This window comes from Lepisma saccharinum, chromosome 5 (assembly GCF_977018435.1).
Source record: "Lepisma saccharinum chromosome 5, izLepSacc3.1, whole genome shotgun sequence".
NCBI lineage: Eukaryota > Metazoa > Arthropoda > Insecta > Zygentoma > Lepismatidae > Lepisma > Lepisma saccharinum.
The window spans coordinates 25,301,802-25,315,335 of NC_139233.1; the positions used below are offsets into that span (position 1 = coordinate 25,301,802).

At 40.1% G+C, this 13,534-nt stretch overlaps 1 protein-coding gene across 1 annotated transcript in view; it reads left to right on the forward strand.

Annotated features, from left to right (window-relative positions):
* The window catches only part of Prm (Paramyosin), a 72,776-nt gene extending 70,082 nt beyond the window's left edge, over positions 1-2,694 (forward strand). The window contains exons 17-18 of the mRNA XM_083122320.1: positions 681-881; positions 1,608-2,694. Of these exons, the coding sequence (XP_082978446.1) occupies positions 681-881; positions 1,608-1,814 (408 nt within the window). The 3' untranslated portion in view covers positions 1,815-2,694. The remainder of the gene's footprint in view (positions 1-680; positions 882-1,607) is intronic.
* Positions 2,695-13,534: the final 10,840 nt, after the last annotated feature.

Genomic DNA, 13,534 nt, shown 5'->3' on the forward strand with positions numbered 1-13,534 from the left:
TTGGGGACGTATGTCGTTAATAACACGAGTTATGTTGGCTTCCAAAGCGTCAATTGTTGCTGGTTTATCAGCATAAACCAGAGACTTTAGATATCCCAAAGAAAATAATCCAGTGGCTTTAGGTCCCATGATCTTGTGAGGCCAATTCACTGACAGCACCGATATTTCCGAAGTGCTCTATACGTTTGGCGAACAAAACATTGATTTTGGAAATCTTTCCATGATCATTTGCAAATGCTCACTGATATGAAATGACAAAACAACATGTCATCAAAACAAAACAAATGACAGCTATCCCTATCGAAAGTTCTATCACTCTTAAAAAAAACACCCTTTATATGCACACATACTCTCAAACACACGCTCCCTCACCACCCGATATACACACAGGGTATCGCGTTGTAACACTGGCAGATTTTAATAGCCCCTTGAGGATATTAAGGCAAACACATTTTCTTACAAGGTTTTATTCGTTGAGACCGTGTGACGATTCTACGAGTCCTTGGAAAAGGGCATGTTCTATCAAATATGTAGGCACTCACATGATACAAGTTCACGGTTGCACTCTTGTTCAGGCATAACCTGTGATTGTAACCAATGTGAATACCGAAAGAAAAAGTATGAAAATTATCTATCGCATTTGTAATACGCTGTTCACCGTACAACCTTTCTGCTTCCAGTTGCGCGATGTTGAACTCGAGCTGGATGGGGAGAAGCGTCGTCATGCTGAGACCCTCAATATCTTGCGCAAGAAGGAGAGAAGCGTGAAGGAACTGATGATCCAATGCGAGGAGGACTCCAAGAACATCACACTCCTCCAGGAAACCCTGGACAAGGCCAACCAAAGGATGAGCACCTACAAGAGGCAACTGCAGGAACAGGTATGTGCATTATATATCACACATAAGTTCACTATTTAATATGTATTTTCAACATGATATACATATTCGAAAGATACATCATTAACATAAACATTTTATAACAGTTATTTCAGCATCTACACGTATTTGTTGAGTAGATAACTTCCATGAGGTATCACTTGCAAAGTTTTGTAAGGTAGATTTAAATAGAATAATAAAGAAAGCAGACGATTCCATCTCAAGACATGTGCAAAGTCAGTATTCATTCACAGAACTTATTTTTAAAGCATTTTTATTGTCAAATGTTCGTATACTGTTAGCAAGTATAACTGCCAATAAATTCTCTTCTTGCACTCCTCCATAATGTAAAGTGGGGCCAATTGCTTTTGATTTCATGGTCTTGTGTGAAGAATATTGGAAATTTCCAATACAGATGAATAGATTTTCTTATTGCAAGTGCAAAATGTTTACTTCTTGACAATGTTGTGCTCAGAAATTGTTGTTGTAACCATTTTTTGGCCCAACTTACTTTATGAAAAGAAAACAACAAGAGAAATAAAGGTCAGAATACTGATCAATTGGCGCTTGCAGTATGCCAAATTTCAAATGAATAGAAATGTTGATTTGATATGGAATGACCCCCACTGCTTTATGGACACTCCTCACATATCCTTTTGCGATTTTTCTCCACAAGTGTGCCTTTCTCATAAGGCCACGTAACGATTCTCTTTCTTAATCTCTTTGCAGGAGGGCTTTTCCCAGCAGAACGTCACCCGCGTACGACGCTTCCAGCGGGAACTCGATGCCGCTGAGGACCGCGCGGAAACAGCCGAGAGCAACCTCTCTCTGATCAGAGCCAAGCACCGCACCTTCGTCACCACAAGCACCGTTCCTGGAAGCCAGGTGTACTTGGTCCAGGAGAGCCGACAGCAGACAACCACCGAAAGCTATTAAATCAGTCGACGAGAAAGAAAAACCAATCAGTCAGAGCGTCTCCATTTTTTATTCTATAACGGGTTGGAGATTTTATGCAATTTATGCTTTTTACATACACACAAGTATATTATTACACGAATTAACATCGCATCAGGAAAAAAAAATGTTGCTGTTTCATATCGAATTTCCTTTTAGATAATAGAATACAGTGTAGAAGTTAGTACGAGTTAGTATGAACGTGCAGTATGTACGAACGAACAAGCTTTTAAAAACGTTATTACCCTAACCCTAGGCTGGGTGGGTTTTGGTAATATACAAGAGCTTCATGCTCAAAACCAAAGAAACATAAACGAAACAGCAAAAAATACTGCCAAAACGAACCAAGAACTTTGTGTGAGTGTGAATCCGTGACTACTAATTTCTACACTGTTAAGGTTGGATGTTGGGTGAATAGAAATGGCATGTTGTTAATGAACAGCATTTTATTTCTACCAGGGCTTGATCACTGTGAGAAGTGTACGATAGCTTTGTAATGTGACAGAAGCAGGTGGTCGTAGCACATGTAAAAATATAACTTTTTTTTTGCATTAACAACAATATTTCTAATAATCTGTACCGAAAACTGTGTGGAAATTGTTTATTTCAGTGTCTCAACATTATACAGCAAAATGTGAAATTGGTTTTATGCCTTTGTTCAATAAAGAGGAGTGCTACACTACCAAATTCCCTGCCGCTTCATTATCCTTATCCTATATTTATTCTGTAATTATTTTTGTCCATACCTAGCAACACTGCTTGAATACCGGAAAGCACATATGCTTTAGTGAGATGCAAAGTTTTAAAAGGAATATCTTTGTAACATAGTAATACATAGACAATAAATTTTTTTCTAAACCAATATTCAGTACATTAACATTACATAGATTGTACTTGTTCACATTTCCCTATATGATAGTCTCGAACACAAAACTTATCTTGTTTAACTGATCAAATGCATGGTGAATGGGTTTGGACTTTTTACCACTGTTTCTGTCACGAAAGTATGAACGCACTGCATATACGACAGTCGATCCTTGAATGTTGCTAACAGTACAGAGGACCGCCGGCCTCCGTGGCGGAGTGGCTAGCACATCGCGATACGACGCCAGGGGTCCTGGGTTCGAATCCCGGCCTGGGCATGGATGTTTGCGAGTGTCCATTCATCAATTTCATCATATCATCACTCATCCCCCTCTTCGCAAATTTGCCAAAAGTGGCACAAAAAGCGAAGTAAAATAAAGCAAATCAATCAGTTACAAATCACCCTATTATGTGTGTGTTTACACAGTTCATAGATTCTACACTGACAGAGCGGGGTTAAAAATATCCAAAGTGAATTTTCTACCTTACATCCTCAGACATTGTCTGCAATTTCTTTGATACTTCGTATGGTATAAGATTTTCAGTTGACTCAATTATGTACACGTGGATGCACAATGGATGCGCGTGCGGCGTACTTGTCACATCCCAAAGTTGAACAATGATCTAATATATTCCCTGCATCAGTGTTAGAAATGAAAATACCTAGGGGAGAGGAGGGGTGATGTTTGTTCTACCCTTGTGAGGTTCTACATGGTCAAAAAAGTAGGCGAGAAAATTATTTACGCAAATTATGCCAGCTGGAAGGGGTGGGATCCCCATACTTCGAAAACTGCCCTGAAGAGTAGACTAAGTAAGTTTTCGAAAGGTTAGGATCCAAATTAAACAGTGGTAGAGAGTCTCACAACCTATTTATCATATTTTACCTAACAAAAACATTTTTAAAACGTAGATATGAAAACAAAACTAGGATTCGCCCCACGCAATATATTCCTCTGGTTTGAACACAAAAACTTATGTAAAACTGTACCTTGACAAAAAATTTACCCATTCCTTACAGTGATCAGTGGCGTTGCCATCGAGCGACTAAGGTAGGAATTAAACAATGAACAAGTCTAGTCCAAGTTTCTCGTCCCAAAATTTAATTAGATGGTAATTTTTTCAAATAAAATTAATAGGCTAAGCATTTTAATAAATTGGTTAAGTGTTTCTATTACAGCTGCAAATGGGGTTGCCGACGAAATGGATACCATCCTAACAAAAGTTTAAATAAAATAGAAAAAGAGGGAGATATGACCTTATGTCCCGTGAAATTGAATGCCTGGACTTTACAAAAAAAAAAAAAAAAACAGTTTGGTTTTAGAAAGGGAAGAGGTACGAGAGACGCCATAGGACTACTGAGAATATTTGGAGAAAGATACCTGGTAAAAGGTAAAGAAATGTTTGTAGCATTAGTCGACTTGGAGAAAGCCTTTGATAGAGTGAACTGGAACAGGCTCTCAGGGATCCTGAAGAATATTGGTGTAGATCGGAAGGAAAGGAGGCTTATGTGCAACCTATATGTGAAATAACGTGTAAAAGTTGGTTGGGTCACTGGATGAGAAGAAACTGTATCCTAATGGATGATCTTGAAGGAATGGTGGAGGGAAAGAAGAACGGAAAATCCGGGGAAGAAGATTCCAAATGATTGACAACACTGTCACCCGTCACTTCGCTCTGTACTAAAACAGTCCGAGGCAACACGCGAAAGGCGAGTAGTATCGCTTGGAAACGAACCCTCAGTAATAAATGCAATTTTCTTCGTAGGGTTTACAATATTTTCATTAACTTCCCATTCAAAGAACTTATCGAGGGTAGTTTTCTTATCACAATATTTTGACACAAACATAGGTATTTGAATTGGTAGTAGAGTACAATTACAAAAGAAAATATTAACATGAAATAAATTGAAAAATGGGAAATAATGCTGGGTTTCGAAAGAGTGTTAAAAATAAATAGAACTGCCTTCTTTTGATGCAATAGACGCTGATTTTGGTTCCCAAGGAGAATACTTTATTCCAATAAGTATTTGCAACTGATTATGACGAGAGACGAGAAGGGAAATGTCTCCCCTCGTGAACAACACTATGCAAAATACTTAGCAGCAATGACAGCTAAAAGAGAGTCCAACTGATAAGGTTTGTGTGTGTGTACATAAATATAAATATCTGGCAACGACCTGTCGACAGTAATCTTTCTTGAGGTGGGCAATTACATTTTCTTAGGCAGAAGAATGTTTATCATAGAAAAACATGCAATTCATTTGGACTGCAATGCTCACTACCAGAATATCTTGTTTACAACCAGAAGACAAAGTTTATCTAAGTTCTATGCACAGATATGCTAATCGGGACTGGGCCTACATTTCCACTTGGCGGTGAAAATTTGAACTATTTTTTCATCGGCATTTGCTTCTCCATGGTTTGCATAGTCTCTATACTAAGTTTCACCGCAATGCTTCCAATGGACTCCAGATATCTCTCAGTATGGGAATATGGGTTCCAAATATGTACCACCAGGTACATATCTAGAACCTTTCATAGAAAGGGCTGATACCCAAGGAACTTAATGCCGAGAATTGGTACTCGTGCTAAATGAATGACAGCCGTTCATAGAGTAAACGTTATTTTTAGCAAATTAAGTGGAGTGTAATGAAATATTTGTTACCATCACGTATCTCCTAGCTTTGTTCTTGGTATTTCGTAATTACTATTCTTAATCTTTGCCTTAAAAGTTATTCAAAGACAAAAGTGGTAATTGGGATGATTTTAAATGAGTTTGCACTTACCACTATCTTTAAAGTTACTTTTTATAAACTCCTGGTTTCATTTGAAAATGTTGATTTTCTCAGAATTTATGGAATTTATGCGTACGACAGTGGTGATGAACAATTTGCTTGGTAATTCTTATGCATTCCATGCTAGGTTCCTAAAGTCGGTAAAATAATTGGTTTCAGCAGATTCACGAAGTCAGTTAATTTCGTTCGTGTCTTTCATTATGGAAGATTTCACACCGAATAGACAAGCAACACGAGAGTTTCACACCGAACTGCCCAGCTACAAGCGACACTTGTTTCTCTGCAAAGTTTGCAAGATTTCGGTCGGTGATGATACCATTACAATTGCACTAGGTTTATTAGTCACCAGAAGGAAGAGTAAGATGAGTCATTGTTATATACGTAAATCATGTTGTAAAATTTGTGCAAGCTATTGAAACTTTGGAGGGGCTCATGTTGTCCATGATAAAGTGAAGAAACCATGTCCACTAACCTCAAACAGTGTACGCTAGACTTTTCACTTTCCTTTCTAGCCTGGATAAAGCAAAGACATAAACACTAGAGCGGTGGTTCTCAACCTTCGAGAACGTGGCCCTGTAAATTCTTTATTCAAAAGTGGATGCCCAGATCCAAAGAAATTTCCTCGTATTTAACTTTCCAGTTTTTAAAAATTTTATAGCCTTGAACTTATATTGAAAAAAAAAAAATTCTGGCATAATCATAATTCGATTACGTCTATGCTTCTTAACAAATATAAAAAATGAGGTTTGTGTAGCGGTAAGTAATCGCATTGTAATCCATTGATCCTAGGTTCGATATCCGGTGACTGCACATAGTGGTGAGGATCGAACTTTGAACTGTAGGCCCAGTCGTGATTAGTCTACATTGGGCATAAGGTGGACTTTAAAACTCACAACTCAAATATGAAATTAGGATTGTTATTTGTCAACCACTTTCAGCAGAATCTCTCGCGTTCCAGTATAATTAATAGCAGGACCCGATACCGGGCCGCGGCCAGACGGTTGAGAAACCCTGCACAAGAGTATACTACCATGTTGACTGATCTTTTCTGGACTGGCTTGCCTCCAAGCGGTGTTTCAAGCAAAAGCAGTCACGGCCTCTTTACATGATGTTGAAGGCCAAATTACAGCCCATAACTGCACCAGGAAACTTGACAAAGACGAAGAACGTTGTGTTTAAATCTTGAAACATTGTACATATTGATACTTTATTATACCAACAAATTAGAGGTTGCGCTCTCTCTTACAGCTTAAATATAGTTCGTTGGGGTGAATCATTCACTGCGCATACGCCTATTTCCGAATAGGCCTCATAGGCCGGGGCCTAGAGCGGCACTTTGGTAGGGGCGGCACGATTGTTTGTTTTAAATTTATAAGGAATACCTAATTCTCGGATTGACTCTTTTTTTTTTTCTCCGGACACACGAATGGAATGACAATGTAGTTGTATTGTAAATATAAGTTAACAAGAATATTTCTTAAGAGAGATAGGCTAGCAGGCTCGGAACTAGTTTACTAATTTGTTGTTTTAATTACCGACGTTGTTTCGAATGTAGAGTATTGTGCTGAGCCGGGTCGGCGATTGCGACAAGAACGTGGAACCTGCCGCTTGCTTTTGAAAGATAACACCGGCTTGGCTGCGTTCCAGGAACGCCTTTCCCCTTTACTGCCGGCATTGGCCGCTTATCAAAAGCATGTGATTCGCGTTCAATGTTGAGAAGAGGGGGTGCTCGTTCGGCCGGCGCAGATCGTATGCGCAGTTGTCCGTGGATGCATTACGTCATCGTCGAAAAGCTCGGCACTGAAAAGGCTGGTTCCTTGTGCAAATATTGAGATATTTGACAACGAATATCTTCTAAAATATAGTAGCAGGGGAAAAGTTACAACTTTTACTGTTAAGATTCATCCTTTCTAATCAATTTATCACAAAGTTGATTCAAATGTGTAAAATGGTTTTCAAGAAATCGTGTTCCGAAGGAACCCCTGTTTTGTTCTCTCCAGGTTTCCAATGTAAGGGAGTTTTAACTTAAGCGCGTTGGATTTCTTTTTGCTCTATGTTTTGAAATAAGATTATTTTGTTCTTGTCAACTGAAATCATGCATAAATGCTATGGAAAGCTGTGAAAACTTCTTCTTCTTCTTCTTTTCCCTTATGCCCACTTAGGCGTCGGGTCCTTTCAGCCACTTCTTGAAAGAAGTTCTATCCTGTGCCAGTCTTTTCAGTTCGTCCGGTGTCTTCCCTCTCTTCTGTGCCAGTCCATAAATGTACTGGTTCCAGTTCAACCTGGGTCGTCCCCTTCCTCTCTTTCCTTCTGGTCGGGCCTCGAATATTTGTTTCGGTTTACGCTCTTCCTCCATCCTAATAAGATGTCCCAGCCAGCCTAATTCCCTCTCCTCGATGATTTCAATCAGTGGTTCCTGATTCAGGCATTCTCTTCTTATTGTTGTGTTTCGTATCATATCTCTCCTTGTCTTTCCTACAGTTTTTCTTAAGAATTTCATTTCAGTAGCAGTAAGTCTGCTCTCCAATTTAGTTTGCATTATCCAGCTTTCTGATCCATATAATAGCGTGGGAAGATAGACTGTTTTATATATTTTCATTTTTGTTTCTTTACTAATCTCCTTTTTACCTATAATGGTGTTACTGATATTATAGTACAGATTATTTGCTTTCTGAATTCTGTGATTAATTTCAGAGTCCAATTTCCCGTCCGCAGTTAGTATGGTTCCTAAATATTCAAACTGTTCTAAGGTCTTATTATTCCAATGAATGTGCATCCTTGCTGGTTCTTGTTTAGTGAAGTGCATGACTTTCGTCTTGCTAACATTGATTTCCATCTTTCGTTCTTTGAATGCTCGGCCCCACTCTAGGACAGCATTTTGTAGGCTGTTGCTATCTTTTGCTAGAAGAACAATATCATCAGCGAATACTAATGTTTGTACCCATACCGGTTTCATCTTATAATTTCCAATTTTGCATTTTCTTGTTCTTCTTTTGCATTGCTTTATAATTTGATCCATGAATAATATGAAAAGAAGAGGACTAAGCCCATCACCTTGTTTTACTCCTTTTCCCATATTAAATTCCTTGGAGGATTGTCCATTTATTCTAACCGTTCCTTTAACGTTCTTATATAGACTTTGAATTATTCTAGTCAGTTTTGACGTTACTTGGAACTGATGAAGGGCCTTCCATATTTGTCCTCTTGGTACTCTGTCGAAGGCAGACTTTAAGTCAATAAAAGCTGTAAATATTTCCCCTCATCTGCTTAATATCTTCTCTATTGCGTTCCTCAGGGAGAAGATTAGATCTTGAGTTTGACGATGAGGCCTGAAACCTGCTTGTTCTTCTTCCAATTTATCTTCCACTTGTTGCCTTAATCTTTTTTCTATAATGTGTGAATATAGTTTCAGGGCTACTGGCGCTAAGCATATTGCTCTATAGTTTGAGCAATCGATGGTACTTCCTTTTTTATGTATAGGAATTATTACATTCAGTTCCCAATCTTTTGGTATTTTCTCTGTTGCCCATATTAGTCTGTATAAATCCCATATCCATTTCTCTATTTCCTTTCCTCCATATTTTATAAATGCTGGATGTATATTATCCCAACCGGGTGCTTTACCAGTTTTTAAAGATTTAATTGCCTCTTGTACTTCTTTTAGTTGGATTTCTTCCTCAGCTTCCACGTTCTCATTTTCTTCCCTCATGGGTCTTTCCTCATACAATTCCTCTTCTTCTTCTCTAAAGGTTTCCGCATAATATTCATTCCACGTATCTAAAATTTCCTTCATATTGGTTTTCACCTCGTTATTCTTGTTTTTGATATTCCTTATTTTCTTTCCTCGTTTTCCTTTCAGATTTTTCAACACATGCCAAAATTTTCTTGGATTATTTTTATGATTTTCTTCTATTTCCTTTCCAAATTGTTCCCAGGTTTCCGTCTTCGCTGTTCTCACTATCCGTTTTGCTGTATCTCTTGCCTGTATATAAGCTTCTTTGTCCTCCATTCTTTTGGTCTTTAAGTATTTTAGCCATGCTTTCTTTTTAATTGCAACTTTTTCTTTCACATTATCGCTCCACCATCTTGTCTGCTTCTTTTTATTTGTTATCTTTACTATTTCACATATTTCTGTTGCAACTTCATTGAGGCTTTCTTTCATTACTTTCCATTTATTTTCCACATTCCATTCTTGTCCATGGTTTTGTTCTTTTTCTCTAAGTTTTTCTTTCAGTTTCCTCTGAAACGCCTTTCTTTTATTTTGGGTTTCTAATGTTGATATTTTAAGTTTAGTAAGGTTTATCTTAATTGGTGCAGGTAGTGGTTTGAATCGGGTCGTCATTACTAGTAGTCTATGTTGAGTACTGAGCTCGGCGCTGCGAAAAACTCTTACATCCATTACATCATAATGGCTGTTTTTTGTATATACGCAGTAATCTATTGTGCTCTGTGCTCCTCTGCTAATTGCTTCAAAGGTAATTTGATGTATTATTTTATGCGGGAAGAAGGAGTTTCCGATGCGGAGCTCGTTATCAATACAGAACTCCAGCATTTTATCTCCATTGCTGTTTCGGGTCTTTTCAGCACCATACCTTCCCAAACTTCCATGTCCTCGTCTAATTTCATTTCCCACTCTAGCATTCCAATCTCCCATTATAATAACGTTTTCCGTTACATTTCTAGCCTCATCTAATATTTGTTGGAGGGAGTTGTAATATAGTTCTTTTTCTAGTTCATCTTTATCCTCTGTAGGAGCGTATACTTGTATAATGGTAATCCTACGGTTTAATTCCAATTCCAAATTCAGTCTTATTATCCTAGAGTTAACTGCTTTCCAGTCAGTTACTCTAGTGTTCAGTCTTTCACTAACAATAATTCCCACACCTTCTTTTACTCTACTCCTTCTTTCTACTCCTGAATACCTGAGAACATATCCTTTTTCCATGTCAAACTCTCCTGATCCTTTCTTTTTGACTTCACTAATTCCTAATATTTCTAGTTTGTATTTCTCCATTTCTTTTACAATCTCCACTTCCTTTCCTGAGAGGGAGGTGATGTTCCAGGTTCCAAATCTCATAGTCCGTTTTACCTTGCATTGTCGTCGTTGTTTACTCTGTTCGGCTTCTATTCCTGTGTTTCTCTGAATATGTATTATTTCACTTCATGTGGGTTATTAGCCCTACGATGAAGCTAGGGCTGTGGGAGGAGTGCTCCCTTTAAGCCTCTGCCCTTGCTTGGTTTTCTTTCTGGGTTTTCTCCCATAGCCTTCGGGTCAAAACCCTTACCACAAGGCAGTGGGGTTGTAGCTCTTCCGCCTCTTAGGATGTTGGGACTCTACAGTCTTTTCCATCTCTAGAGCCGTTGGCCGGTTTTCTGTTAGGGTTCCTTCCCTTAGCCTTTGGGGATCCCTCCCCTCCCTACAAGGCAGTAGGGGCAGTGCTTATTTAATGGCGGCACTTCCTCGCCATGTACAATGCTGTCATTGGGCTTTTCTGGGTTTTTATTGAGTATGAACTTGCCAAAGACCATCCTTCCCAGGCCCTGTTAGCATTGTCGCCTCGGTCCGGGACTGCTTATTTGGCATTGCCTTATTCGCAGCTAACCACAGATAAGTTGCCGTAAGGATTGTTGTGCGTATTGTAATCCCATAAAAAAGGCGAGAAATGGAGGCTTTCTTTGTCTTAACTTTTTTCAAAGAAAAAAACATGTTGCGCAAAAGTAAATACGCAGTATTTGTTTCATCGCAACAAAACAGCCAAAGTTTTAGGTGGGAAAGGTTTTCTCGCCGAAAGCTGCTACTTGGTACTTGCCAACAAAAGGAGGGTGAAGGGAGGTGAGCAAGCTCCGGGTAGGTGGGGGAGGGGAAATAAAGGGCTCGCGTAGTAACAAAGACAGTTCTTGAAATGAAAGTGGATTGCACGTGACGGAAATGTGATCTGCAACTTCTATAAATGAAGTTGCAACCCTCTGCGAAGTTTCTAGACGCACATACACTCCTTTGTTTAGCCAGAAGAGTTCACTGTTCAGAACTGAGCGGTTGTGGTGCGTGCGTCTCTGTGCTTGTGTTGTGAGAGAAAGAAGTGCTGTTTGTGTACGTGTGTGGCTGCAAGTGTCTGTTTCTGAATTGCATTTTTGGTGGCTGACTACATAAAGACAGTTAGTTTTTAGTCTCTGAAAGGCTTAGAGTTGACATGGCGGGTCCTAGTGATCTCCGTTCCGATGAAATTCGTGACGAGCTGGAGTTGATGGACACGGACTCCGAGTGGGAGGAAGAAGAGTTTGACTTTTCATCTGGCATGTCATCGGAATCTGATTCTGATGACATGTCACAGAGACGTGACACAGCGACACGCTCCCCTCTCCCCCCTTCTCCTACTCCTGGCCCAGCATCCCCTGCAGACTGGCACAAACCCACACCCGGTAGATGCGCTCCTATCCTGCAACCTTTCTCCGGACCGACAGGCCTGACGTCACGACGTGTTGACGAACATTCTTCACCTACCGACTTTCTTTCCTTGACTTTTCCTACAGAAATATTCCAGCATCTGGTGACTGAGACCAACAGGTACTATCACCAACATATTCGCAGAAATCCAACGACCAAGCCCGAACGTGACGTGACTCTGGATGAGATGAAGACTTTCATTGCATTGACCTTACTGATAGGACATGACTTTAGAGCACATTTGTCAGACTACTGGTCCACGAAACCACATCTCCTAACACCATTTTACGGACAGAAGATGGCACGGAACAGATTCACACACTTGCTCAGATTCCTCCACTTTGAAGACAATGACAAGGAACCCTCCCGCCAAGATCCCAATTATGACAGGTTGTGGAAGATGAGATTTATCTTTGATAAACTCAATGAGCTTAGCTCTAAATGCTACTATCCTACAGAGCATTTAGCAGTTGATGAAGCCATAGTGTTGTTCAAAGGCAAAGTCATTTTCAAACAGTATATCCCAAAGAAGCCCAAGAGGTTTGGGATCAAGATCTACAAACTCTGTGATTCTTTAGGGTATACCTACGACATGACAGTATATGGGGGCAAGAACAAGGACAGGGCGACCGCGACGACTTCTACGACTCACAGTTTAGTTGTAGTGTTGACGGGGAAGGTGCAGGGAGTTGGCCATAAATTATTTATGGACAACTACTTCACTTCTCCCGAGCTATTTGACGATCTCGCAGCAAAAGGTGTGTATTGCTGCGGGACCGTCAATCCCAGACGAAAAGGCCTCCCTCCCAACTTTACGAAGACAGACCTGAAACTGAAGAGAGGAGACTTACGTGTTCGGGTAAAAAATGACATGACAGCGATATGTTGGAAAGACAAGAGAGAGGTGTATGTGTTGACCAACATCCATCAGTCACAAGCTGAGGGAAATTTCTGCGACGACCATGGCAACGCCCTCAAGCCAGCTATTGTATGCGAATACAATAGCCACATGGGGTACGTTGACAAGGCCGACCGGATGACGAATTCCTACTCCTTCGAACGAAAGACCAAGAAATGGACTGTCAAACTCTTCTTCCACTTACTTGACCAGTCTGTCCTCAATGCTTACATCTTGTTTAAGACATTTCATCGAAATGAGAGACACATATGGTTTCGTGAAACGTTGGCTCTAAGTCTTTTGGAGACAAGTGGCGAGCCGGGCCCGTCCGGGGGGCACTCTCCAGCTCCTCCCCAAACGCAAACTGGGGCCAACCCTAGGCCTTTCTCCGGACAAAGGAGCAACCTTCCTCCAGCATCCCTGCGGTATGAAGTTCGTGGTACCCGACACTTCCCTGCTCTGGAAAACGAACAGCTGAGATGTGTTGTATGCGGGCCCTCAACTAAACGGCGCACAAAATACCGGTGTATGGCATGCCGTATGCCTTTGTGTGTGGTGCCATGTTTTATGAAATTCCACCAGTAAAAGTTGAGGCACCACACACCAAGCCTGGGAGTTGTTGCAGGAAAGGTAAATAAAATAAAATATTTTTACTTACTATGGTTCATTCCGCTTATAACGCTATATAAATGCTCCATCTA